Source organism: Pseudophryne corroboree, chromosome 3 (assembly GCF_028390025.1).
Source record: "Pseudophryne corroboree isolate aPseCor3 chromosome 3, aPseCor3.hap2, whole genome shotgun sequence".
Classification (NCBI taxonomy): Eukaryota; Metazoa; Chordata; class Amphibia; order Anura; family Myobatrachidae; genus Pseudophryne; species Pseudophryne corroboree.
Window position 1 is genome coordinate 322,024,016 of NC_086446.1, and position 26,364 is coordinate 322,050,379.

Here is a 26,364-nt window from a genome sequence, read left to right on the forward strand (position 1 = left end):
TTAATATACTTTTTAACGTGTATTTAACCCACCTTCCCCCCCCCCCCCAAAAAAAAGAACACCTATTGCAATCGCAGGTGTGAACATATCCCTACTATCGCTTTTCTTGTTTCCTGCACTCTAATGGCTCTGTTACTTGCCCTCAGATCCACCTGGGTTTGCAAGAGCTCAGCAGTTGTACATACTGCCTTGGGTTGCTTTCCTACATAAGAGTCTTGCCTAAAAACCTTTTCCTTGTGAGCAGCACCTCCTCCCTACCCCACCTCCCTCTTCCTTTGATGCATCACTGATTCACCCTGTTACTCACGCTCCCTGTTACCTTTATATTTTGCTCTGCTTTCCATGTGCCTCCCGTAAGTTTCATGTAGTACTTGTCTCGCCTCTTAACTGAAATAATTTTACATTTAAGTAATGTGACCAATGTCCCCCCCCCCCCCCCCCAAAAAAAAAAAAAAAAAAAAAAACAAACTACAGTGTTTGTGTGTAGCTAGTTTTTTGCTGGCAGTGTGGCCAACCTTTGCTCAACAATATTTTGATTCTGCTTTCATATGTGGTGCATTAACACTTACTTCTCTAATGACTCTCCTTTTCCTCTTCTATGTTAAGTGCTGAACTGCCAAATCTTGCCTTGCCCTCTTGGTCACATTCCATTTTCTTTTTAGATTGTGAGTTGTAACGAGTGACTCCCTTTGTCTCTGATTGTGTTCATGTGGTGCTAGCAATGGGTGTCCCTTATTTCTCTGTCATACATTGCTAAGGAATATAAGGCCTATACCCTGTCTATTCCTTATACTGGATAATAATTGGAAACCTCAAATTCCACTGTGAATGTAGTAGTAGAAATTACAACTTTTTAATGTAAAAATCGCCCTTCCAGACCCTTTTTGGAGATTTGTATATCTAGTATTTGTTAATAATGTTAACGCCGTAAAAAAAAAAAAGTTTATAATTTGCCAATTAATTTTCCGTTTTAAAAAAATAATTAATTTTAGCTCGTCAAAATATTAATGGAGAGATGTAATTGCTTATGAGTTGTCTTTGTACAGGTATCTGTTTTCCTTATGTGCAAGTTAATTCTGACACTTTAAATCAGGGGTGGGGAACCTTTTTTCTACCAAGGGCTATTTGGATATTTATAAAATCCTTCGGGGGCCATACAAAAATGATCAACTGAAAAATGAGCCTGCCCCATTAGATATGACCCCTAGTAGCGTCGCTACTAGTAGCGTCACTCACACACACACACACACACACACACTCTCTCTCTCTCTCTCTCTCTCTCTCTCTCTCTCTCTCTCTCTCTCTCTCTCTCTCTCTCTCTCTCTCTCTCTCTCTCTCTGAGAGAAAAAACACAATACTCACCAGCCCCGCTGCTGCTTCCGGACCCTTTCCCTCTGCCTGGCTGCCCGCTCCTCAGAACTATGGAAGAGACTTCATGACATCTCTCCCATAGCACCACACAGGCACACTGCCGGACGCCGGAGCTCAGGAGTGAGCTCCTGCCTCCGGCTGCTGCTGAGGGGAAGAAGCCGGATGCCCGTTAGTAACAAAATCTCAGCGGGCGCCCGGCATCTCCCTTGGTTAGGTGAGCCTGCGAGGGCCGGATCAAGTGGCTTTGCGGGCCTGCGGTTCCCCACCCCTGCTTTAAATGGATGGCTCTGGTGGTAACGTGATATATTATTTATACCAAGCATACAACATTTACAGCCCCCCAATTTCACCTTGCCATTTCCTGCATCTGATTTTTCAGCGGTATTACTTAAAGAAAATACTGTTAGACTGTAAGCTCTCACGCACAGGGCCCTCTTCCCTCGTGCCTTTCCTTCTCTTACTTAAGCTATCTCCTACTCCGTACTCCCTTCAACGGCACCAGATCCCTTGGTTTTCTTCCACCCTAATTCTTATTTAAGTGTTGTCTGCTGATGCATCTATGTTTATAGTATATACCTTGTACTTGTCCTATATTGCCTTGCACTGTAAGTCACTTTTTTTTCTTGTTTTGCTTATTTGTTTATGTACTCTGTTTCTGGGCGCTGCGGATCCCTAGTGGTGCAATATAAATAAATGACAATAATAATAATGAAGCGATATGACTATTTGAGCAGACCATTATTCCAAAATGTATGTTCAGAATCAAGGATATTTAAAGGCTGCCATGTTCCGTTATGTTTGAGAATAAGTTCCCAGCTAAACTTGTCATATTACTAATGAAACAAGTATCCAATTGGGAGTTATTTAAATAGTAGCTAGTCACTTAAAGGCATGGCTTTAAGTTTACTCTCTATTGTGTACGTTCATTTAGGTTGGCGGTAGTTAAGTTGCTTGTTTGTTGGGTGGTTATTGGTGATGCTTAGGTTGGAAACCATTCTCATTCTGCTGCAGAATTTACTACTTTGCTACTGATTACTTTGTTTCACAGGAAGTGTGTGTTTTATGTCTAGTCACTAATTTCTGTGTGGCGGCCATGCTGTTTGTTTTTTCTCACACACCCTGCTTACCTTTTCCTTTGCAGACCTGTCACTGTCTATACACAGATCTTTGACAGAGCAAAAGGTGCACCTTCTGTATACCAAACCCCCCCCCCCCCCCCCCCTTCCACACACACCTTCTTTCCCAAAACCACAACTGCATTTTATGTGTCTATCTGTTCCAGAGAGTATGGGGAGCACTTAATTGAAGTAATATATTCACCTGTAAATGGTGAAACATTGATCAGGAGCCTTGTCTGGTTGTTATATTATTATTTTTATTCTCAGTGAGCTTCTGGGCTAAGTGCCATGGAGTTATTCATTTACTTCCGGTGACTAGGCTTGGGGCTGCACTTACTGCTGACTTCTGCTTGCACTTATGCTGTGTGCTGCAGCAGGAAACAGTAGCCTCCACGGGAAGTAATTGAATAGCTCTCATGCACTAAATTCCTGCTTAAGAATTGAATCTCCCAAATTGAATAGAAAAGCAAAATTACAATTATTCAAGAGGTTCATATATCAGCTAAGCACTTATGTTCATGTATTTGTGCTATTAATGCATATAATGGTTAACTGCATGATCTTTCCTGGACATAAGAATGTTATTTATCTGCTCATTTCTCATTCATTTCTCTTTCACTCCAGGTGTCTCGACTTGGAGTTGCCCGGGGACAGTGTGGCCAACTTCAGCCCCCCCTATTGGGGAAACATCCCCTTCCCCTGCCCTCTTCCCCGTGCTGAATGGCTGCGATGGCACCTGCTCTCACTGACCCTGCCCCTGACGCCCGCAACCTGCACTTCAAGCTGGCGCCCCCATCTTCCTCCCTCCCCCTTGGTGAGACCAACGGCGGCTGTCTTCCTCCGCCTGCCCCGCCAGACCTGGTAACAAGCTACAGTGGGTCACACGGGAAGGAACAACTGAAACTGGCTGGAGTGTTCACTCCCCGGTCCATCTTGTCTCAGTCACTGTGTCGGGGGCGTTCCTCCATTTTGGAGTTCAACCTGGAGGAGCTGAGAGGAATCACCAATTCGGGAAGAGGGGGCCAAGGTGGACCTCTAAATGGGCTGGCCAAAAGACCTGCAAAGCCAGCTGTGGACAAGCCCCCAAGCCTGGCCATTCCTGCATTGGAACCTTGGGTGAAAGCCCCCGTTGTTCCTCCAGGGTCTCCTGCTGAGGAAAATGAACAGAAGGGCTCTTGTGTAGAGCATGGTTCTGATGCACGTTTGAAGGCATTGTTACGGCGTCATGGGGAGATGGAAAAGAGGGCTCGATCGATCCAAAAAAGGCTTCAGCTAGTCCAGGCAAAGCAGGTTGAGCGCCATTTTCATCAACAGTTAGGCGGCCTAGTTGGTGCTGCCTTTGGCCGTAGCCCAGAGACTCCACGCACTCGATTGACTGTGGTGACACGTAAAGCTGATGCCCAGCGCAGAGGTGAAGCAGGAAGTGGCAGCTCAGATGCCTTTTTGAAAGGAGCAGCTGCTGAACTAGAGAGACTAAGCTGCTCGGGCACTGCTATTCTCCGGACATGTGAGCGGGGATTTGACTCTGATGCCACAGAAAGTAGCTCAGGAGGGGACTCTGATGTTGAAGAGGAGGAGCTTAGACAGGTGGACACCCAGCAGAGCCACGTGCCGCTGTGAGTACTACACCTTTCTTCGTAATGTGGGTAGCAGGATGCACTAGAAAAATGAGCCAAATTGATATTTTGCATGGAAAAAAATATTTGTGCTAACAGAATTGTGTGCAGTAGTGGTTTTGTACTGCTAGTGATAGATTGCCTAGCAATGTAGCCAAGATTAAGGACACTATGGGGTCAATTCTATTCGGCAACTAAAGAATAGCGCCGGGAATTAGCTCCCGACGCTATTCAATTCTGCTACTAGTTGCCCGCAATTGTCGGGAATTCTTCTCTCATCCCCGGGGGATGAGAGAAGAAACCCGACAAAAGTGCTGCCTCGCGGCCGGCGCGAGGCTGATTCTGTCGGGAATCAGCCTCGCGCCGGGTAGTTAAGTCGGAGAATGCCCGTTCTCCCGACAAAACTACCTGTTAAGTCGGCGAGAACGGGACATCGCCGACTTAACTTTAGCTGAATTGAATAGCGTCGGGAGCTAATTCCCGGCGCTATTCTTTAGTTGCCGAATAGAATTGACCCCTGTGTATCATTAACTTTTTTTTTTCTTTTTTTTGTGGGTTTTCTCCTTTTCCTGGTATAATGACAATATAGGGAGAATTCAGTTGTTTTTGGGTGTCTGTTTTTTCCTGTCTATTAGATAGGAAAAACCAGACACCCGACTGACTTTTCACACAATTGATTACACCCCTATGTATATTGTTGCACTTGATGTTTTCGGGAACAGTACTAATTTCTAGCAAAGAAATCTGTGTGATGAGAAATCTGAAATCATACCAAAGCTGCTATGTAAATTTAGACCTTAAAGTACTACTGTCCTATATGATGAGGCTAACGCTGCTCCTCACCTCTATGGAGGGAATTTAAAGTATTTTGAGTGCCGGTGTCCACTAGTTGGCGCCCGGCGAAGCCGTTCAAGTGTTACTCCATTTGGACACGTACAGCCGCCGGCGCTGACATTACTGTTGCGTTAAGTCATTTTGATGGGCTGGTAACTAGTAACATAATACAAGTGACCTCTATAAAGCAGTACAATTATTATTCACAAATATATATATATATATATATATATATATATATATATATATATATATATATATATATATATATATATATATATATATATATAATGAATAACTTTTAAGAATGTATTGTAACTTATTATGCGGGGCAGACTATTTCTTCTGCAAAGTATACTTCCTGTCAGTGGACCTATTAATGGACACCATAACTAACTTTTATCCTGGCAGACAGTTACTGATCAGTATACTGTTTCGAACTGCATTGCACAATAAAGATGGGAGCCTTGGTTTATATAGAGAACACCCCGGTACTGCAGAAATCATTCTGAAGTCTGCGGATGAGGCAGGAAAAAACACCCGGGGACACCATTATTTTATAGAGGAGTATCCTCACTTTCAAATAATGTGGTTATTGTCTGCTGCTCACCGTTGTGCAGCCGACACTATAAGCCTGCCACTGCATAACTACCAGGAGTGCTGGCAGATGTGGGAGGACTCTTTAATGTGTATACTGTACCTCATCCTGGCACCTATACTTTCGGGACACCATCACTTGAAAGGTGGCATTCCCCTCTTTCATACAATTTAGTGTTTTTTTTTTTTTTTTTTTTTTTTAACTGATCACCAGATAACACCCCACCCACCCTACGTAATGCGTTATGTAGTACAGAAATAGGGTGGCTCTAGTGCCCAGGTCTTCCACATCCTGGCATCAATAAATACAGTGGGTGCCCTCATTAGATGCTGTCATCTATTTTTTAAAATGTCTTCTTGGGCTGCTGTATTCCAACACATCTTACGCCTTTCCTGCAAATGAGAAAAAAGAGAAAAAATTTAGAGTTTATTATGAAACCCTGATTTTTTGTATAGATTAATTAATGCCAATGTACCATAATGTGGTAGTTTAGAAGAAAATAATACACATTTGCTCACTTTCTTGCAATTGTAATAAACAAAATGCGTTTATACCCATTTTGGGTAAGTTCGTTGCCATGTGAGAAACTAATAATAAACAATAATGATGTTGAAGTGCCTATCCCAAAAAGAGCTGCAATAGGTTCAACACTAGAAAGATAAACTAGGGGCCTGATTGTGTGGTAAACACTTCCAGTGCTTGGTTACTTTTCAGAGGGCACTTCCTTGTTAGTCTAGATTAGAACATGTAAATAGAGTGTCTCAGACCAATACATTGCACTTCACTCCTTTTTTATTTTATTTTTTATTATTTATTTTTATAATATATATATATATATATATATATATAATATTTTTTTAAGTACTTCTGTCAAATTTCTTTACTCCTGTGTGAGTGTTACTCAGGACTAACTCCTTTGGCTACTACTATGCTATGGGTAGGAATCGGAGTCGCACACATTGGTGATATTTGCTCAAATGGTCAATGTGCAGGCATCTTGTTACTAGTAAATCACACAGCGCATGTGACCCAAAGTTTTTATGCATAGAGGCACAGTAGCGATTGAGATGCACTCTCTGAACGGTATTGGGCATTCCTAGGCAGTCACTGGTGAGAAGGCTATGCGGAGGCACGGAGATGTACGATCTGACAGCATGTTGCTGGAGTGTTACACGCACGTGACATAACTGGTTGTGAACTTAGACTCTTACATTGGAGGCCATACTAGCATGGGGAGGAGCAAGTTTCGATGGTGCATCCGATTGTAGCATCTAAAGACGTGTCATGCGAGATTGTTGCATGTAAAGACGCACAAAGTGGGCTGCTCGGTCCTTATACATTAACACACATGCTTTTACACCAGGGCAAGGACTTTTACTAGTATCAGTGTAAAGTCGCAAATAGAACTATGGCAAAAGTAGCTTTCCTCCCACAGACACAATTCAAACTGATCTGTTAGTGGACTGGTGAGCTTGACTCTATGTGGTAGGGAAATTAGATTGTTAGCATCTGTGAATAACTGGAATGTTTCTACTGTATAAATATTTTTTATGTTAAAAGACTGGGATCTAGTCACAATGTTGCCAGTTACAATGTCTGTATTGTTGAAATGTTGACATTGAACACGTCTGCACATGCAGCATGCTGACATTTTAGAATAAGAGAAGTGGAGGATTAGGCTTGAGCTACGAGATAGAGGGTTAGGCACTAGCAGGAGGGTTAGGATTAGTCATACTTTGTACCTGAAGCTGCACAGGGTCCTCCTGAAGTCAACCTGATGTCACCAATGGACCCAGAAGATGTAACTAGAGCTGCCAGACTTGCTTTACCAGGTAAGTCACCAGTAGGCCACCAGGGACATTTTATCGACAGTCTAATCCTGTTGACATTTCGTCAGCATCGCCATGATTGCCCGCAAAATATACCTCACCCAAAGACTTCTTGGCTTAAGCATTACTTCCAGTTCATAACGTTTGGGTGTTTTTGCTATTGGATAAAATGGTTACGGACCTCCCTTGGCTCTGTAAAAGATCCTGCAATCCTCTCTGTCTGTCTTCCTGACTTCAGAATACTACAGCTGTGGTATGATGGAGACCTCATTCCAGATCTTTAGTTCTGGGACTGCATGTATTTTAGCTGTTACTTTCACTTTTCATTGAATGTGTATTTATTCAGTGCAGTTGTCTCAGCCACTACTATCGCTTTTACTTGTGTTAGGTGGGGATTGACTATGTTCTTTTATTTTTTTTACATCCGTGAATACGGACATTCTTTGCTGATCCATATACTAACTAGATAGACAAGAATACTTAATTTTTTCAATGCTCTGATAATGGTGCATAAATATGCAGCTAATAACCTACAATTACTTTTTTCTTTCTACTACTGTATTAGATCTGCTTTTATTCTCAGCGAGTACGGTGTCTTGGGTTACCAGTATCGGGCTTGTAGGGGGCATGCCAGTGCTTGTAATTCGGCCATGGCTGAGGTGCCTTACATTGCTCATACATGGTGTGTGGTCTTGATTGCTCATCTTTTATTGTTCTTATTAGTATTTCTTGAGGGCAGATGACATAAGAAACCATTACAGCAAATGTGATCTTCAATTAAAAGTTTTTTAGCGCAGCTTTTGTTGGCTGTAGTCTTGTAACCTCTGCAAAATTGCTTGTGAATTTGTCCTGTAAATGCTTATATAATTGGTAGACCTCTCTGGGCTGGGAGATTGCTCCATTACTGGAAAATTATTGTTATTCTATACAGTGTCTGCACATTCTTGCTCCTTTCAATCTAAAATGGCTAGCCGTGCAAAGAGCTTGACAACTTTAACCGTACTTAGCGATTTCATGTGCAATATATTTCCAGCTGTTTTATGGATATGCTGCATTCAGTACAATTATGTCTCCGTTCTCTGCATTTTCACTTGTGCCCATTGTGTCCCTGAGAGGTGGGCATTACTGCCATGGTAACCTGCGTCTCCTTGCCAGCCAGTAATATCCCTAGATTCCGTGGCATTCTTAGAATTCCTGGGTGTGGGAGTGTTAACTCTGCCATTGCTGTAAGGGCGAAACAATCATTCCTCAAGTCTAGGTGATCTTGTTAGATGTGTGTTTGTCCATACGCCTGATTCTAGTTTTGTATACCACTTTCATGGTTTTGTTTTTTTCCCCTACAGTATTGCAGTGTATTGTTATCAGAGTGAAACTGGTTATATCTGGTGAAGTGCACTCCCTGCTGTGATATATTGGTATTAGAAGTTACCAGATAAACATCTGTCATTGGGGTCGATTCAATTCACTGACAGTTGAATAGCGCCTGGAGTTAGCTCCCGTCGCTATTCAATTCAGCTCAAGTTAAGTCGGCGAATGCCCATTCTCGCGGACTTAACAGGTTGAATTGTCGGGAGAACGGGCATTCTCCGACTTAACTCCACGCCGCGATGCTGATTCCCGTCAGCACTTTTGTCGGATTTCTTCTCTCATCCCCCCGGGGGTGAGAGAAGAATTCCTGACAATTGAGGGTCACTTGACGCTGTATTGAATAGCGCCGGGAGCTAACTCTCGGCGCTATTCAACTGTCAGTGAATTTAATTGACCCCATTGACAGATGTTTATCTGGTAACTTCTAATACCAATATATCACAGCAGGGAGTGCACTTCACCAGATATAACCAGTTTCACTCTGATAACCATACACTGCAATACTGTAGGGGAAAAAAACAAAACCATGAAAGTGGTATAACTTGCTGCCACCACCAGGCAGTGACACCTATAACCGCTTCTCCCAGGCTCCTACCACTGGTACTTGGAACAAACTACTTCTGGGTATGTGTGGACACGCTATTGCATCACTTACTGGCAGCGTTTGCTGGTCTTAACCATCTTGGTTTAAACCGAATGGTTTAATGTGCTCTGACTACAGGCACAACACCATGACTTCTTACAAAAAGCCTATTGTATGGGAATCCATGGTATTATTCCACATTCTTGTTGCTTGTGCTCTTCATCTAAGTAAGCTGAACCAATGCAGTGTAAATCTCACACACACACACACACACACACACACACACACACACACACACACACACACACACACACACACACACACACACACACACTCTCCAAAGATATAGGGAGGTGAATCAGATAAGAGAGGTGCTAAATCTGCCTAGAATCAAGCTTCTCCCCCAACTTCTGACTGCTCAGTCATCTTCAGCTAGTGTAAAAATATTTTTTTCTATTGGTTTAGTTCATTCAAAGCTTTGAAACAGACTGGGAACTGTAATGGCATATAAACTAGTGTTTTTATTCAAAATGTTTAATGCCAGTGACCTATCCAGTGCTAATGCTTAACTCCTTTTTTTTTTTTTTTAGGTGTTTGTGCATTGCCCTGAGAAGTACTTTTGCATGTTATAATTATATTTAGTCTAAAATTGGTTTTATTGAAAGATTTCAAATAAATCATATCAAACCCTAATAACTTTGGATTGTTAAGGTTAGAAAGCATTGACATGGTTGATCAAGGTTTCTAATACATAGCAATGTTTCACAGTATTATAACAAACAGGATTACGTTTTCTTTTTCATTAAAACGTTAATGCAAAATAAAAATAAATTGTTTTACCCCCCCCCCCCAAAAAAAACAGTTTCAACCAAAAAAATAAAGCTTAAAAAAAATAAAATAAAAGCCTGTAAACTTCCTCCTCCTCCCCCCCCCCCCCCCCCTGCTTACTGGGAAGTGTTTGATAATTCCTGCTGGTGCTTTTAACTGTGGGCTGGTTTACACTTGGTGTCACACATAGGGTTTCAGCTTGGAGACTGCTCAATCCAGGACAACCGGAGATATGAGTAGCATTTGGCGCTTCTTTGGTAGTCACAGGATACAGGCAAATGCAGGAGTCTTAAGGCAAGATGTTTATTGGGGTGGCACTTGATATGCCAGCGGTCTGGATCTTAGCACCAGCATACCGTAGTACACCCGTGTGGCCGGACCACCCACATGGTTAATGGCGGCCGCGGCACTGAAGGGGTTATCCCTCAGTGCCCGGGGCCATTATAGGGACACTGGGCGCTTGGCGCCAATTTTAAATGTAATGGGAGCTAGGCGCCGTGTGTTTATAAATGCTTAAAAAATTTATTTTTAATGTGTGCCGCAGTCCCGGACCTCTCCAGCGGCAGTAAGGGCAGCCCCTGGCGCACTGAGCAGTGTGCGCGCGCCGGGGGAGAGGGGAACCGCTGCAGCCGGGAGATCAGCACCCGCTGCAGCGATCGGAGTGCGCCGCTGACCGCCGGGTCCGGGAGCTCTGCTCCCGTCGGCAGTGAGCAAAGCCCCCCGGCGCACTGACCTGTGTGTGCGTGCCGGGGGGAGTAGGGGGAGCCGCTGCGGCTGGGAGCTCAGCTCCCACTGCAGCTGGGAGCTCAGCTCCCACTGCAGCGCACTCTGTGGTTACCTCTGCTGGGGGCCGGGAGCTCTGCTCCCGGCGCCTCAGCACCAGCGGAGGTGGCCAGCCGCCGCAGCAGCGACGAACGTCCCGGGCTGCTGGGCGGCAGGGGGGGTGCGCCGCAGCCCGTATCACCGCTGGACGCTGCGGCGAGGCCACATAGTTCAGCGCCGCTCATGGGGGACCGGGCTAGCCGGCTCCCTAGAGGCGTGGAGATGATCAGGCTGGTGAGCGCTGGGGTCCGGGAGCTATGCTCCCGGCACGTCAGCGCTGCAAAGGGCACAGAGCCACGGCGGCTGGGACAAGCGTCCTGAGCAGCCGGGCTACCGATAAGGGGGATGCGCGGCGAAGCCAGTGAATGAGTGCCACACTGGGGGGACAGGGAGAGCCAGCTCCCTGGACCCCAGTGGCAGGCAGGCTCGAGGATGGGGGAAGCCAGCCCCATACCTCCAGCACTGAGAGAGCCCAGCGCTGAGCGCTGGGCACATTAAAACGAAACAATGTATTAAAATGTAATACATATAAAAATATATTGTGTTATGAGGCACTGCAGTGTCTGGGTATGTGGAGCCCGTGCAGGGCACAGGCTCAGTATGTATTTAACAGCCATGTGTGTAAATGTAATGTATTTAAAGGTTAAATGCACTTACTTGGTTGTGTGTCCCAGGAGGGGGGAATCCATGCTGTGCAGGCTGATGGATTCTCCCAGACCTTTACCCCAAAAACGGAATACTTTCCCTTCCAGCCTTACACTTGAAAGTGGCATTGGAAGAGAGAGTAGAAGCTCAGCTTTGGGAAAAAAGCTGAGTGGTTTTCTGGAGCTCCATGGAGATCACCCGTAGTGGCCAGGTAACCCTGACTGGGGATCTAGGCTGCCCAGCTCTGGAGCCCGAATCCAGGCTGCAGACAGTGGGCTAGGTCCCGGGCAGGTTTCTGGAAGTCAGTTTAGGCGGGAAAACTTCCCCCAGCCTAGACTGAACGGCATCGGGTCGTATCCTGATCCTCCAGGATGGGACAGTCAAAGGAGAGTGACCACTCCCCACTGTCCATAGAGGACAATGGTAGCTGTGCATGTGACCAAGGCATGCACAGCCCATGGGTAAACATTGATTGGTTGTAAACCACAGGGCGGGCTTACCCCCTGTGGTAGTATGTATTGGAGTAGGATAAAAGGAGGGCAGTTGCCCCATGAAAATTGTATTGTACCATCTTCATTCTGCTGTAAACATCTTGCTGTACTGCTAAGTTCTTTTCAGAACTTTTTGTTGGCATTAAAACATCTGCCTAAAGAAGTTTGCGTCATCTCGTGACCTACAGGGCTATGCGAAACATAGCCCCGTTCACCGGCTGTCTAGGGTGAATCAGCGTCTCCAAGTTCCGCCAGCTACCGGTAGCGGCCTAGTCAGGTGAGTAGTGGGGATTCGTCAACACCACACAGGTGTGGTAACGCAGTGTGTCGGCACATACAGAGCAGAACCGTGGTTCCAAACGCCACGGCAGGTTAGGAGTTTGGTGGTGGCAGCATAAACCCGCCCACAGCGCAGTGGGTGGAGTCAGTAACAGGCGGTTACTGACGGTAAGCAGGAATCCCCTATGTGGTCAGGTCCCGTGTGACCTAACCTTCCATTATGTGCACTGGGGACGAGCCCGTCCGGTCACAACCCTTTATTGATCAAATATGTGCTTGTGATAGTTCATGGTATACACAATGTTCTTCAGAAGTACAGTCCTTTCTGACAGTGAGAGGCAGGCATGCACGCACACATTCACGTCTTGCAGGCCTACTGTAAAAAATAAACCTAAAGATCTGGTTCTAACACAATATCACAGAGGGTAAGCCCGACCTGGGTTCTTTAACGTGTCGCGCTAACTACATGTGCTGTGCATGAGCAAGTTAATTTGGTCTCTAATGGACAGTGTTGATTGGCCACTCTGCTGTGCCTGAGACTACCTGGACAGGTGACCACACCTCAGATGCCAGGAAGTCTGAAGCGGGGAATAGTTCACTACCAGACTTTCGGGATTCTTTTGGGGATCTTATCACCTTCTATGGGGCTCCAGTGCAGGGAGACAAGATCTCCTAGCCACCGAATGGAAGCTCTTTGGCGCTCCTGTAAAACAATTAGATGGCTGTGCTGGGAAGTTCTCCAATGTATCTTCTAATACCACTCTGATGCAGGAGGCTCCAGGGGGGACATTCCAGTTCCCTGTGAAGGTTATGGGGAACTAGCAGTCCCCTAGACCGTAAGTGTAATTTTACTTGGAATACACAAATACATATAAAATATATACACTCTATGCCTACTGCATTAGGCTTACGCTGCAGTGCGTTACAGCAAAATCCATTTAATGCAATTCAATAAATGCTGGGCATTGATAACACTCCCTATAGTACTGGAGCGCCGGTAGCTACGCTTCTGGTCCCCAATGGTTGGCACTGGAAATATGTCCTGTCTGCACCGGCTTTGTTTGCTCTCCCCCATGGTGCAGCTCACCGAGGGTTAATTGCATATCACCACAGTCACTGGACCTGACTGGCACATGAAATTAGCCCTAATTTTGTTTACTTAGATTGGTCGCTTTAAAAATTGCATTGTGTCGCAAGGGTTTTACCCCTTCAGTGCCCCAACGACCATCTTAGCTATGTGGGGCATTGAGGTGAGCCGGCATCAGGACTGGGACCCAGCCGCAGAATTTGCCAAGGATTTCTATAATCGCAAATAAGTACAGTAGACAGTGCTTTTAATATAGTTCTCAGAAGTCTGACTTCTGTCAACTGTTCCAAACACCAAAGTTGTGACCACATAACTTGCGGTTTACGCAGATATTTACAGAAATGTTAGTACCACTTTCATATTCTAATGATGATCCAAAATGGACAAATACAAGTTGCCATGGTGATCAGGTCACCCTGATCATGGGATACGCACTTGTAACTGCAGCATAGTCTTTATATTGAATTGTATTACAGCATTTGAACTTTCTCCGTTAATGTGCATTGCATACCACATTGCTGGCTTGCTGTTATTTCTCCCACTGTGACTCTGGACACTGCTCAGGATCTTGATGTATTCTGCTATCTGTGGACCTCAAGATAAGGGACTGTAAGGGGGTAAAATTGTTTTGGAGACACCTGTAAGTAACTGCACCTGATGGGCTATATTCAGTTGTTTTGCGGATGGATTAGAGTGATATGGCAGCCATTATTTGAGATGGCAAGCAGAATTATGCGCAAAGTCTGGATTGCCATGCGTAATAAGTAGTGGACACTTGCGGCACTTAACACACGTCTACAAAGCAACTGAATATCACACAGGATTTCTAGTTTTTGCCTTGGACATATTGTAATCTTTGTCCCTCCCAGATGTGGACTCCTGAATTGATCAAGTAAGCAATGCATGTACTAATCAGCCATAAGCTTAAAACCACCGGCCTAATATTATTTAGGTCTTCCTCATGTCATGCAAACAGCTCTGACCCATCCAGGCATGGACTCCACAAGACCTCTGAAGGTGTCCTGTGGTTCCTGGCACCAAGACGTTGGCAGCAGATACTTTAAGTCCTCTAAGTTGTGAGGTGGGCCTCCATGGCTTGGACTTGAATTTCTAGCACATCCCACAGCTGCTCGATCAGATTAAGATCTGGGAAATTTGGGGGACAAGTCAACACTTTGAACTCTGTCAGGTTTCTCAAACCATTCCTGAACCCTTTTTGTATTGTGGCAGGGCACATTATTCTGCTGAATGAGCTCACTGCCGTCAGGGAATATTGCTGCCATAAAGGGGTGTACTTGTTTAGGAAGGTTGTATGTGTCAAAGTAACATCCACATGAATGCCAGGACCCAATGTTTCCCAGCAGAACATTGCCCAGAGCATCAGACTGCCTCTGCCGACTTGTCATCTTTCCATGCGGCAACTTGGTGCCATCCGTGCGTCAGTTAAACCAGGCACATAGCCTCACCCATCAACATGATGTAAAAGAGAATGTAATTCGTCAGGCCAGGCCACCACCTTCCATTGCTCCTTGGTACGTTTTAACACGTGCCCGTTGTTGGTGCTTTCACTGGAGGACAGGGGTCAGCATGAGCACTCTGACTGTCTGTTATGATACCTTTCCGTCATCTCTCGGAAATTCTATCACCATATAGTTAGTTGGTGTGCAGGGGGATACCAAGGGGTGGGGGGTGGGAGAGGAATACCCCCTGTTTCTGTTTGCTGTGACACCTCTCCTTGCATGCACTTGCCAGAGTGATAGTGCAGCTACCACTGGGTGTGTTTGCTCCTTTCTATCTTAGCCAGAGTTTTTGCTTTTTCAGCAAATTGTGCTAGTCTTTCTTTTGTGAGCTAGGACCAAATGGACTAGCGCTTTTTCCCACGCTCGCATCATTGATCCTTGGGCACCTATGACCCTGTTGTTCGTTCACTGGTTGTCCTTCCTTGGACCACTTTTGGTAGGTACTAACCACTGCATACTGGTAACAACCCACCAGACCTACCAGTCATTTAGCCATCACAATTGTCAGTCTATCAGATACTTACGCTTGCTCATTTTTCTTTCATCCATCGCATCAACTTGAAGACATGAGTGTCACTTTCTGCCTAATATATACCACCACTTGACAGGTGCCAATGAGATAGTCAGTGTTGTTCACTTCACTTGTCATTATTTTTTCTGTGTGTCACCTGAAGATTTACTTCAGTACGCCATGACTGAGCTCTGCTCTGGAATCCATTGTATGGATACGGTCACATGACACGGGAAAAGCTACCTGTTTTATAATGGCAAAAGACTGACTCTTCTAGTATAGTGTGGTAGACTCTGGGAGGTATAAGGTAGCAGCTGTTCAGCCTGTTACATGGTGTGTTGCTGAGCAGGTATATCAAGCTGGATTAAAACTTTATGGGTCCTGAAGCACTTTACATCAAGAGGCAGCACATATGATATAGCATTAACAGTATAAGGGCTGATTCTGATTTGGGAGTAAAGCAAAAAGAACAAGTAACTGCTCCTTGGCAAAACCATACTACATTGCAGTTGGGGCAGATGTAAAAGTGGAGAGGGATTTAGAATTGGGAGAGGCGTATACAAGCTCAAATCTATATTGCTGTGTAAAAATAACTGTATAGTATTTGTGAGCTACATGCAAAAGCAGCTAGTATTCACTCTGCATGCAAGAATTACTTGCTCCCCTTTTTTATTTTATTTGCAATTTAGGGGGGATATTTAGTTCAGGTAATCTCTGAGCTATCGAATTCACCCCCATACGTGCCCAATTTTTTTTTTGCCGATCCACATGTTTTTCTCTCCTGCTGAATTTTTCATTTTTGTCCAGATGCAAAGTTTTTCTTTCTTCACCCGCAACTCCGAATCGGGCCCATAGTGTCCATGTACACACACGCATATATGTAAGTATGTGTTTCTATATTTATATATGTGTGTGTAATAAAATATATATATTTCTGCTATTGTGTGATATAATGTATATTTGCATTATCCATACTCCCACCCCTTGTGACTGTATATATCCAGTGGGCTAATGGCATCCTGTATCATGCGCTCTGGGCCTCCTTCAGAGTCCGGGATGACGCATTTCTGTTCCCTATATGCAAGCACCTCCCATTTGTGCTTTCCCGGTTAGGCGACGGCTAGTGAGTGTGCTCTGTGCCTTTTTCTTCACTTCCGAATGACGCATTTCCGGTCCCCGCACATCGGCATGTGTATGGTTTCATACTAGAATCTGGTAGCACTTAGATGCAGCAGGTATTATTTCTATACAATATAACTTTTATATGCACTTTACTGCTGTGTTTGGCAGCATTTGGATGCAGCAGGTATGATTTCTAATCAGTATGCCCTTATATAGATTAATGAAACTGCTAAAACAATACAGCCATATTGCACTCCGTGCTAAAAGACATGCAGGGATGTCTCCATGCAAACAACTGCATAGTAACATAGTATCTGAGGTTGAAAAAAGACAATTGTCCATCGAGTTCAACCTATTTGTGGTCTCCTATGCATGATGATTTGACTAAAATTTCTGACTGATGCTGCTGTCCACAGAAAGCATACAGCTGACAAGCAACCTAAAGGATATTTTCTTAATCTCCTAAAAATTGAACGACACTACAGTTCTCATTTAACATGTTGGGAGCTCAATCTGTATGAATCTACCATGTTTCATGTTTAGATCGTTCCTTTAGGGATCCGGTCTGAAGATCGACAGTGTCTAGGTCGACAATGTTTAGGTCGACCACTATAGGTCGACAGTCACTAGGTCGACATGGATAGAAGGTCGACAGGGTTTCTAGGTCGACATGTGCTAGGTCGACAGATCTAAAGGTCGACATGAGTTTTTCACATTTTTTTTTTCATACTGAACGATCCACGTGGACTACGATTGGAACGGTAAAGTGTGCCGAGCGAAGCGGTAGCGGAGCGAAGGCACCATGCCCGAAGCATGGCGAGCGAAGCGGTGCACTAATTTGGGATCCCGGTCACTCTACGAAGAAAACGACACACACAAAAAAAAAAAATCCTCATGTCGACCTTTAGACCTGTCGACCTAGCACATGTCGACCTAGAAACCCTGTCGACCTTCCATCCATGTCGACCTAGTGACTGTCGACCTATATTGGTCGACCTAGACACTGTCGATTTGATGAACCGCACCCGTTCCTTTAATAATCCCCTGTATCCTCCTGCACTACCTATTCAATTGTCAATCACAGTGTCTAGGGACACTGATTGGTCACTTTGAAGACAACGCTTATATGCATAACTTCAATTGTTGCTTGGTCTTGCTGACATTCTTAATGCCACACTGGCATTCGATCCTATAGACCACGTTACATGCATATATAACTGATATGCCCGGTTTCACCCAGGTAGATCTTTGATATTTACGGTTTCCATTTCCTTCCTCATACCTTAACATTTTTTCATTGCTTAGTTAATTTTAAGCCTCTGGTATACAGGCGCATGGTGGTATCAAGATTAAATAAATGTAAGATATTTAAATTTTTTTATATAAATGAATTGAAGACGGGTTATAAGACATACAGTGTATAATCCTTTTTTTCTCTACTTAAGAAACTCTTTGTAAACCACACTGGTGGTTTTTCCCCTCAGACGCATGGATCACCAGGCTACTGGGTAAGCTCACTCTGGAGCAGGCCACATAGAACAGCCCATGTGAGAAGCAGTCCTCTCTCAAGTCAAATCCTCGCCACCTTCATCGACTGCCCCTGGAACTTGTTGATGGTCATTGTAAAGCTGACCTTTAGCTTCTTGAGCGCAAAGGGGTTATTCAAGTGGTATGCAGGTTTTGCGCACAGATCTCCCCCACCCCCAGAGCACAGCCGGCGAACACGGCCTCAACGTTCCTGTGGAGGGCCTTCACTTGCAGCCTTGTACCATTGCAGACTTTGGGAAGATTGAGGTTCCACACCACTGGAACCCCCACTTTGTGGAAAAGATTGTAGGCTGGGAGGCCAGAGGGTTGAAGGTATTGAGGAACTCCATGGGGTAGTGGATCACGTCATCCATTTGCACCACAGAGTCCACAGACCTATACTCCATTTCTGCGCTTTTGAATGACTGAAGTAGAGTGTGATTAATGTTGGTAGACTTGATGTTCTTGGGGGGGGGGGGGTCAGAATGGCACTCCCGAATCCAGATTTGCCCTTTTTGATGTTGATTATGACAAAATCCTGTTTTGTTTTTTTGGGGGTGTTTGTGTGGGAAACCTTTGTAAGCCAAAACCAAGTCGATAGCTCATCGGGCCTAAGAGATATTGAGAAATCTGTGGAAGCACAATTGATCCATTTATTCACGATGCAGTACTATCAGAACAAGGAGTCCCGGTAGTGATGCTATGGCCCCCATGCAACATCATCGAGTCTGTCTGGTATTACATGAAGAGACAGGAGGATTTCAGCAAGCCTACATCCACAGAAGATCTGTGGTTAGTTCTCCAAGATGTTTGGAACATGCAGAGTTCCTTCAAAAACTGAGTGCAAGTGTACGTAGAAGAATTGATGCTGTTTTAAAGACGAAGGGTGATTTGATTTAGATATTGAAATCTTGATTTGATCTAGTTTCCTCTTCTGTTCATTCGCTTTGCATTTTGTTAATTGATGAAAGTAAACTAAACACTACTATTTTTTAAAGCATTCCTACTTTGCAGCATTTTTTCCACACTTGGCTAAAAATTTTGCACAGTAAAATATAGTGCGGTTGATTCAGTTGTGGAGCGCACCCCCTGCTGGCTATATAAATGAATGGCTGTCTATCGGAGCTATTCAGTTGTTGCTCTGATCAGATGCCCATTACCCACGGCATACACATTTTTTACTTGCAGCTTCCGGAGGTACGAGGAAAAAAATGTGTATAAAGGCTGTAGTTTGGGTACCCAAACGGGAACTTTAGATGGAACTGTCAGCTGTGGGGTTATTGATTGTTCTATCATTAACAATGATTTAAGCGGTCTATTTATCGTTATGCAGTTTGTCATCGCAATTTGATAAGATCACTGGGACAGCTGAGTGATGATCCGTTCTTTTGTGTGTTTGGCTGGCAGCAGATAGAAGAGACTTACTGCTTCACCGGCTCCCTCTGCGTATGTGATGTGGCACATAAATAAACGCTTTATTGCCAATATTGCCATCCTGAGATGGTGATGGCGATAAGAGCGTTGTGTCAATACAGTTATAGCCTTTACTGTCTTTGGGGTTTGTTAAATAGGAAGACCAGTAAAACTGTTGGAATTAGGGCTCTTCTCCCTATGTAACAAGGAATTTTTCCAGCAAGATTTGGCCAAAAGGGTTAAATTCCATCGATGGAATCAACCCCTATATTGTGCAAGGCTTGGGTTGAAGGGAAACTGACCCAACAGTAATGAGGTTTACACATGTGACAGCAATTGTACCACAAAAGTTGGGCTGAAATACAACAGATATTTGCCATAAAAAAAATTCCAGATGGCTCAGCAGACACATGGGGATAGTTGTTGCATACAGAGGGGCAGATGTATTAACCTGGAGAAGGCATAAGGAAGTGATAAACCAGTGATATGTGCAAGGTGATAAAGGAACCAGCCAATCAGCTCCAATATGTAAATTAACAGTTAGGATCTGATTGGCTGCTGCCTTTATCACCTTGCACATATCACTGGTTTATCACTTCCTTATGCCTTCTCCAGGTTAATACATCTGCCCCAGAGTAACAGAATTGCTTACATGGAGGCCATAAACATATGGAAAATCTGTCACAAGAAAATCACCATTTGAGTCCATGAGCGCTCATGAAAGAAAAGGAAAAAAGAACATACATAGTGTATACCATTTTCTCATTTAGCATTTCACTATTAGGAAAATATCAAATCTCCTGTACCAGAATGATTGGTCTACCTTAAATTGGTAGACAAACACACTTTTTGTAAAGCTGAGGTTTGGCCCATCAGAATTTCTCCTTATCAAGTCTCCTCATCAGCATGGTGCACCCGGAAAGAGAAATCAAACTCCAATAGTGCAACACCGTTTTATTAAAACACATAAACTTTGAAGATATAGATGGTCTCTCACCAATAGAAATGGTCCACCATACGGCAGACAAAACAGCAAGGTTAAAGATGATAAACACAGGGGTCCCTGGAACCCGCAGTTCAAATCCAATGGTGAAGTCACAAATATTCTCCAAGAACAATCCTCCCGCCAACGCGTTTCGACACGTCCTGTGTCTTTCTCAAGGCCAAACCTCAGCTTTACAAAAAGTGTGTTTGTCTACCAATTTAAGGTAGACCAATCATTCTGGTACGGGAGATTTGATATTTTCCTAATAGTGAAATGCTAAATGAGAAAATGGTATACACTATGTATGTTCTCTTTTCCTTTTCTTTCATGAGCGCTCATGGACTCAAATGGTGAATTTCTTGTGACTGTATCTAATTTGAAGTGACAGGCGACACTTCCTTTCCATTTTTGAGACCAGAGGGCAGCCATTTTGGCGCATGGTATTTTATTCAATATTCTTGTTCTATATGGAAAATCTGTACCTGCGAAAGGGCTGGTGCAATCGATGGTTGCATCTATTACACATCAAGCAGTAATTCTAAGGGGCCGATTCAATTGCTTTTTGCACAGCCGCCACTAGAGGGCGTCCAATAGGAGCATTTCAAAAGTTCTGCCATTTTGGCACCCAGCAGCCTCTCGAAGTGTGAGTAAAAATGTGTTGAAACTGTGCACTTTGGGTGTCCAAACGAGAGTCTGGACGCCTGCAGCAGGGAGTTGAGACTGGATTAGCCATTTTAGATTGCTAAATCCTGTCTCGTTTAGACTGGATTTTTATATGCCCAAAACAATCGAATATGCACCTTTTTAGGGTGGAATTCAAATCTTAATGACGGCGGCAGCCACTAGACGGTGCCGAACATAGACATTAAAATGTAGCTCCGTTCTGGCGTGATCGGCTGCCAGCGTCTACATTTCAGCTCGCACCCGCATGGGGCCGTAAGCTGAAATGTCTCCCCATAAGCAAAAAATATTGAATTCCCTGCGCTGGGTTGATCCATACAAGCAAATTAGGTAATGTTACAGGCAATAAATAACTACCAAGATGCGCAGTAAAATAACTATATTAAGAGAGAAAATCTGGACACGTGGTCCTTTATAAAGTGTTCCTGGAATGATATATTTCGGAGCAGCAGGTAAGAATTTAGTACATCATTGATTCCCCAACTTTTTATGGTGCTATGGCTGCTTCCTGGTTGGGTTGGGTTGTGGTGTTTGTTTGTTTTGCTTCAGTAATAGACTTCTCATAAACTAATTACTTGTGAAAAGGTAATCCAGACTACTTAACCTGTCATCTTAAAAATCTAGAACTAATGAAACCTAAACAAAGCATATTAAAAGCTGTTTGGGTGGTGGGTAAAATAATCATATTATACATAAATAATGAAATGAGCATAGATATTAAAAATTTTTATTTGGATATGTATACTAACATCCGTCCTACCTCATTTTTGCCATTTTACATTATCTCCTTATGAAGTACGGGCTAACTGGCCAGATTTGTGCCTGTAACTTGCAGGCTATCAATGAAGAGCCTAAAGGGGGCATTTATCATAGATCGCATATTCAATGCGATCTGGGCGGGATCTTTCTGGCCAGATTCACATTGCAATATGCCATCAGAATGAGCTGACGTAACAATCGGCACCCTATGACAGCTCTCTGGGCTGCTTCACTTGCACGGTCAGCTAAGACCACACTGCACAGCGGGTACTTCAGGGGATGGTTCCAGGGGAACCCTCTGTCGGCCAGCTATGCGATCTATAGCCCATAGGTTACAGTGGACTGAAGGGGCCGATATCGGGAATGCTTCGCATTTCGGATATTGGTAAATCGGGTAGCATTGTATCCCCTATAGAGACTTATGGTGGAGGCAGCTTTGGGCGGCAATGGAGGGATGGCAGCAGCAGCTTCTTACATAGCAAGGATACATAATATTTGTAGTTAGTCCCCCAAAGCTAGTGTTTTCAGGGACATAGCTGCAAATACTGTTTGATAAATGGGCCCCTAAGCCTTCTCTTGCACAAGAAAAGGAAACTGAAGTTTACAAGAGATAACTCATGCATATCCCACGCAGTGGGAACACTTCGTTAAACCCAGTACTATGAGGCAGCATCAGTGTTAAGCTGCCCATACACTAGACAACCTGTAAATTATGATTTCTCTTATGTCCTAGAGGATGCTGGGGACTCCGTAAGGACCATGGGGTATAGACGGGCTCCGCAGGAGACATGGTCACCTAAAAGAACTTTCTAGTATGATGTGCACTGGCTCCTCCCTCTATGCCCCTCCTCCAGACCTCAGTTAGATCTTGTGCCCAGAGGAGATAGGGTGCATTACAGGGAGCTCTCCTGAGTTTTCTGTGAAAAGAATTTTGTTAGGTTTTTTATTTTCAGGGAGCTCTGCTGGCTACAGACTCCCTGCATCGTGGGACTGAGGGGAGAGAAGCAGACCCACTTCTTAAGAGTTTAAGGGCTCTGCTTCTTAGGCTACTGGACACCATTAGCACCAGAGGGAGTCGGAACACAGGTCTCACCCTGGGGTTCGTCCCGGAGCCGCGCCGCCATCCTCCCCACAGATGCCGGAAAAAAGAAGCCGGGTGAGTATTAGAAAAGAAAGAAGACGTCAGGCGGCAGAAGACTTCAGATCTTCCTGAGGTAAGCGCGCAGCAGTAAGCTGCGCGCCATTGCTCCCACATAACACACACACACACAGGGCACTGATGGGTGCAGGGCGCAGGGGGGGCGCCCTGGGCAGCAATAAACCTTGTTTTGGCACAAAAGGATGTTATTAGGCTGCTGAGGCAGTAAATAAACTATTCCCCGCCATTATTTTCAGATACAGAACGGGACCGAAGCCCGCCGCTGGAGGGGGCGGAGCTTGATCCCTCAGCACTAATCCAGCGCCATTTTCTCCACAGAAGCTGCAGAGAACGCTGGCTCCCCGGACTCTCCCCTGCTGAAGAGCTCAGAGGGCTGAAAAAAGAGAGGGGGGCACATAATTGGCGCAGTGAGTGGGGGAAATCAATATATATATATAAAATAAGCGCTGTCTGGGTTTTCCTGGGTCAGTTTGGCGCTGGTGTGTGCTGGCATACTCTCTCTGTCTCTCCAAAGGACCTTCTTTAGGGAATTGTCCCCTTATAGTTATATCCCAGTGTGTGTGGGGTGTCGGTACGTGTGTCGGCATGTCTGAAGCGGAAGGCTTATCCGAAGAGGAGGTGGAACAGATGAGTGGTGTCAGTCGGCGGTGCCGACTCAGGATTGGATGGATATGTGGCATATGTTAAATGCAAGTGTAGCTTCACTACATAAAAGGCTGGACAAAGCAGAGTCCAGGGTGTCGACAGGTGTTCAATCTACGGATGGCACCGACTCACAGGACCCGTCGGGGTCTCGGAAACGTCCCTTCTCACAAATAGGGGACACAGATACCGACACGGACTCTGATTCCAGTGTCGACTATGATGAAGCAAGATTGCATCCCAGGGTGACAAAAAGTATTCAGTGCATGATTATTGCAACAAAAGATGTTTTACATATCACTGATGAGCCCTCGGTGCCCGACACGAGGATACACATGTTTAAGGGAAGGAAACAGGTTATGAATTTTCCTCCTTCCCATGAACTAAATGAGTTATGTGAAAAAGCTTGGGAAACTCCAGATAAGAAGCTGCAGATTCCCAAAAGGGTTCTTATGGCATACCCTTTCCCTACACAGGACAGGGTACGTTGGGAATCCTCTCTCACAGTGGACAAAGCCTTAACATGCCTTTCCAAGAGGCGCTACCGGCCCCTGACACAGCAGCCCTCAAGGACCCTGCGGACCGCAGGCAGGAGACTACATTAAAGTCTATTTACACACATACTGGTACTTTGCTTAGACCGGCAATTGCGTCGGCATGGGTATGTAGTGCAGTAGCAGCGTGGACAGATACCCTGTCAGCTGACCTCGATACCCTTGATAGGGATACAATTATGTTAACATTAGCTCATATTAAGGACGCAGTCTTATATATGAGGGACGCTCAAAGAGACATTGGATTGCTGAAGAGCCTTATGGATCCGCCAATGGACGGGGGATGCAGAATCAAAAAGGCATATGGAGGTTTTACCTTACAAAGGTGATGTATTGTTTGGGGACGGCCTCGCGGACCTGGTCTCCACAGCTACCGCGGGTAAGTCTACCTTTTTACCTTTTGTTCCCCAACAGCAAAAGAAACCTCCACAATATCAGATGCAGTCCTTTTGGTCGCATAGATCCAGAAGGGGTCGGGGCTCCTCTTTCCTCGCCAGAGGTAAGGGTAGAGGCAAGAGGACACCTGCTGCGGCTAGTTCCCAAGAGCAGAAGTCCTCCCCGGCTTCCGCTAAGTCCACCGCATAACGCTGGGGCTCCCCTGCGGGAGTCCGCACAGGTGAGAGCACGCCTTCGACTATTCAGCCAAGTCTGGGTTCAGCAGACGTGGACCCTTGGGTGATAGAAATAGTCTCCCAGGGTTACAAGCTGGAATTCGAAGAGGTGCCCCACGTCGATTTTTCAAGTCGGCCTTACCAGCTTCTACCCCAGAACGGGAAGTAGTGCTGGCTGCAATTCAAACGCTGTGTCAACAGCGAGTGATTATCAGGGTTCCCCTGAGCCAACAGGGAAAATGGTATTTCTCTGACGTCCTAGTGGATGCTGGGACTCCGTCAGGACCATGGGGAATAGCGGCTCCGCAGGAGACAGGGCACAAAATTTAAAAGTTTGACCACTAGGTGGTGTGTACTGGCTCCTCCCCCTATGACCCTCCTCCAAGCCTCAGTTAGGTTAAGTTAGGTTTTTGTTCCCGTCCGAGCAGGGTGCAATCTAGGTGGCTCTCCTAAAGAGCTGCTTAGAAAAAGTTTGTTAGGTTTCTCTGACGTCCTAGTGGATGCTGGGACTCCGTAAGGACCATGGGGAATAGCGGCTCCGCAGGAGACAGGGCACAAAATAAAAGCTTAAGGATCAGGTGGTGTGCACTGGCTCCTCCCCCTATGACCCTCCTCCAAGCCTCAGTTAGATTTTTGTGCCCGGCCGAGAAGGGTGCAATCTAGGTGGCTCTCCTGAGCTGCTTAGAATAAAAGTTTAGTTAGGTTTTTTTATTTTCAGTGAGTCCTGCTGGCAACAGGCTCACTGCATCGTGGGACTAAGGGGAGAAGAAACGGACTCACCTGAGTGCAGAGTGGATCGGGTTTCTTAGGCTACTGGACACTAGCTCCAGAGGGACGATCACAGGTTCAGCCTGGATGGGTCACCGGAGCCGCGCCGCCGTCCCCCTTACAGAGCCAGAAGAGACGAAGAGGTCCGGTGAAATCGGCGGCAGAAGACATCCTGTCTTCAGACTAAGGTAGCGCACAGCACCGCAGCTGTGCGCCATTGCTCTCAGCACACTTCACACTCCGGTCACTGAGGGTGCAGGGCGCTTGGGGGGGAGCGCCCTGAGACGCAATATAACAGAATACCTTAGGTGGCAAAACAGAATACATCACATATAGCTCCTGGGCTATATGGATGTATTTTAATCCCCTGCCATTTTACACAAAAAAGCGGGAGATAAGGACGTCGTGAAGGGGCGGAGCCTATCTCCTCAGCACACAAGCGCCATTTTCCCTCACAGCTCCGCTGGAAGGACGGCTCCCTGACTCTCCCCTGCAGTCCTGCTTCAGAATCAGGGTAAAAAAGAGAAGGGGGGGCACGTTTGGCAGCAAATAAATATATTAACAGCAGCTATAAGGGAGTAACACTTATATAAGGTTATCCCTGTATATATATATATAGCGCTGGGTGTGTGCTGGCAGACTC

General features: G+C 45.2%; 1 protein-coding gene across 8 annotated transcripts in view; it reads left to right on the forward strand.

Annotated features, from left to right (window-relative positions):
- KANSL1 (KAT8 regulatory NSL complex subunit 1) overlaps positions 1-26,364 on the forward strand; it is a 214,454-nt gene that overhangs the window by 46,435 nt on the left and 141,655 nt on the right. For all 8 annotated transcript variants that reach the window (XM_063959476.1, XM_063959484.1, XM_063959479.1 and 5 more), the window contains one exon: positions 3,114-4,105. In XM_063959476.1, the coding sequence (XP_063815546.1) occupies positions 3,210-4,105 (896 nt within the window). In that variant the 5' untranslated portion in view covers positions 3,114-3,209. The remainder of the gene's footprint in view (positions 1-3,113; positions 4,106-26,364) is intronic.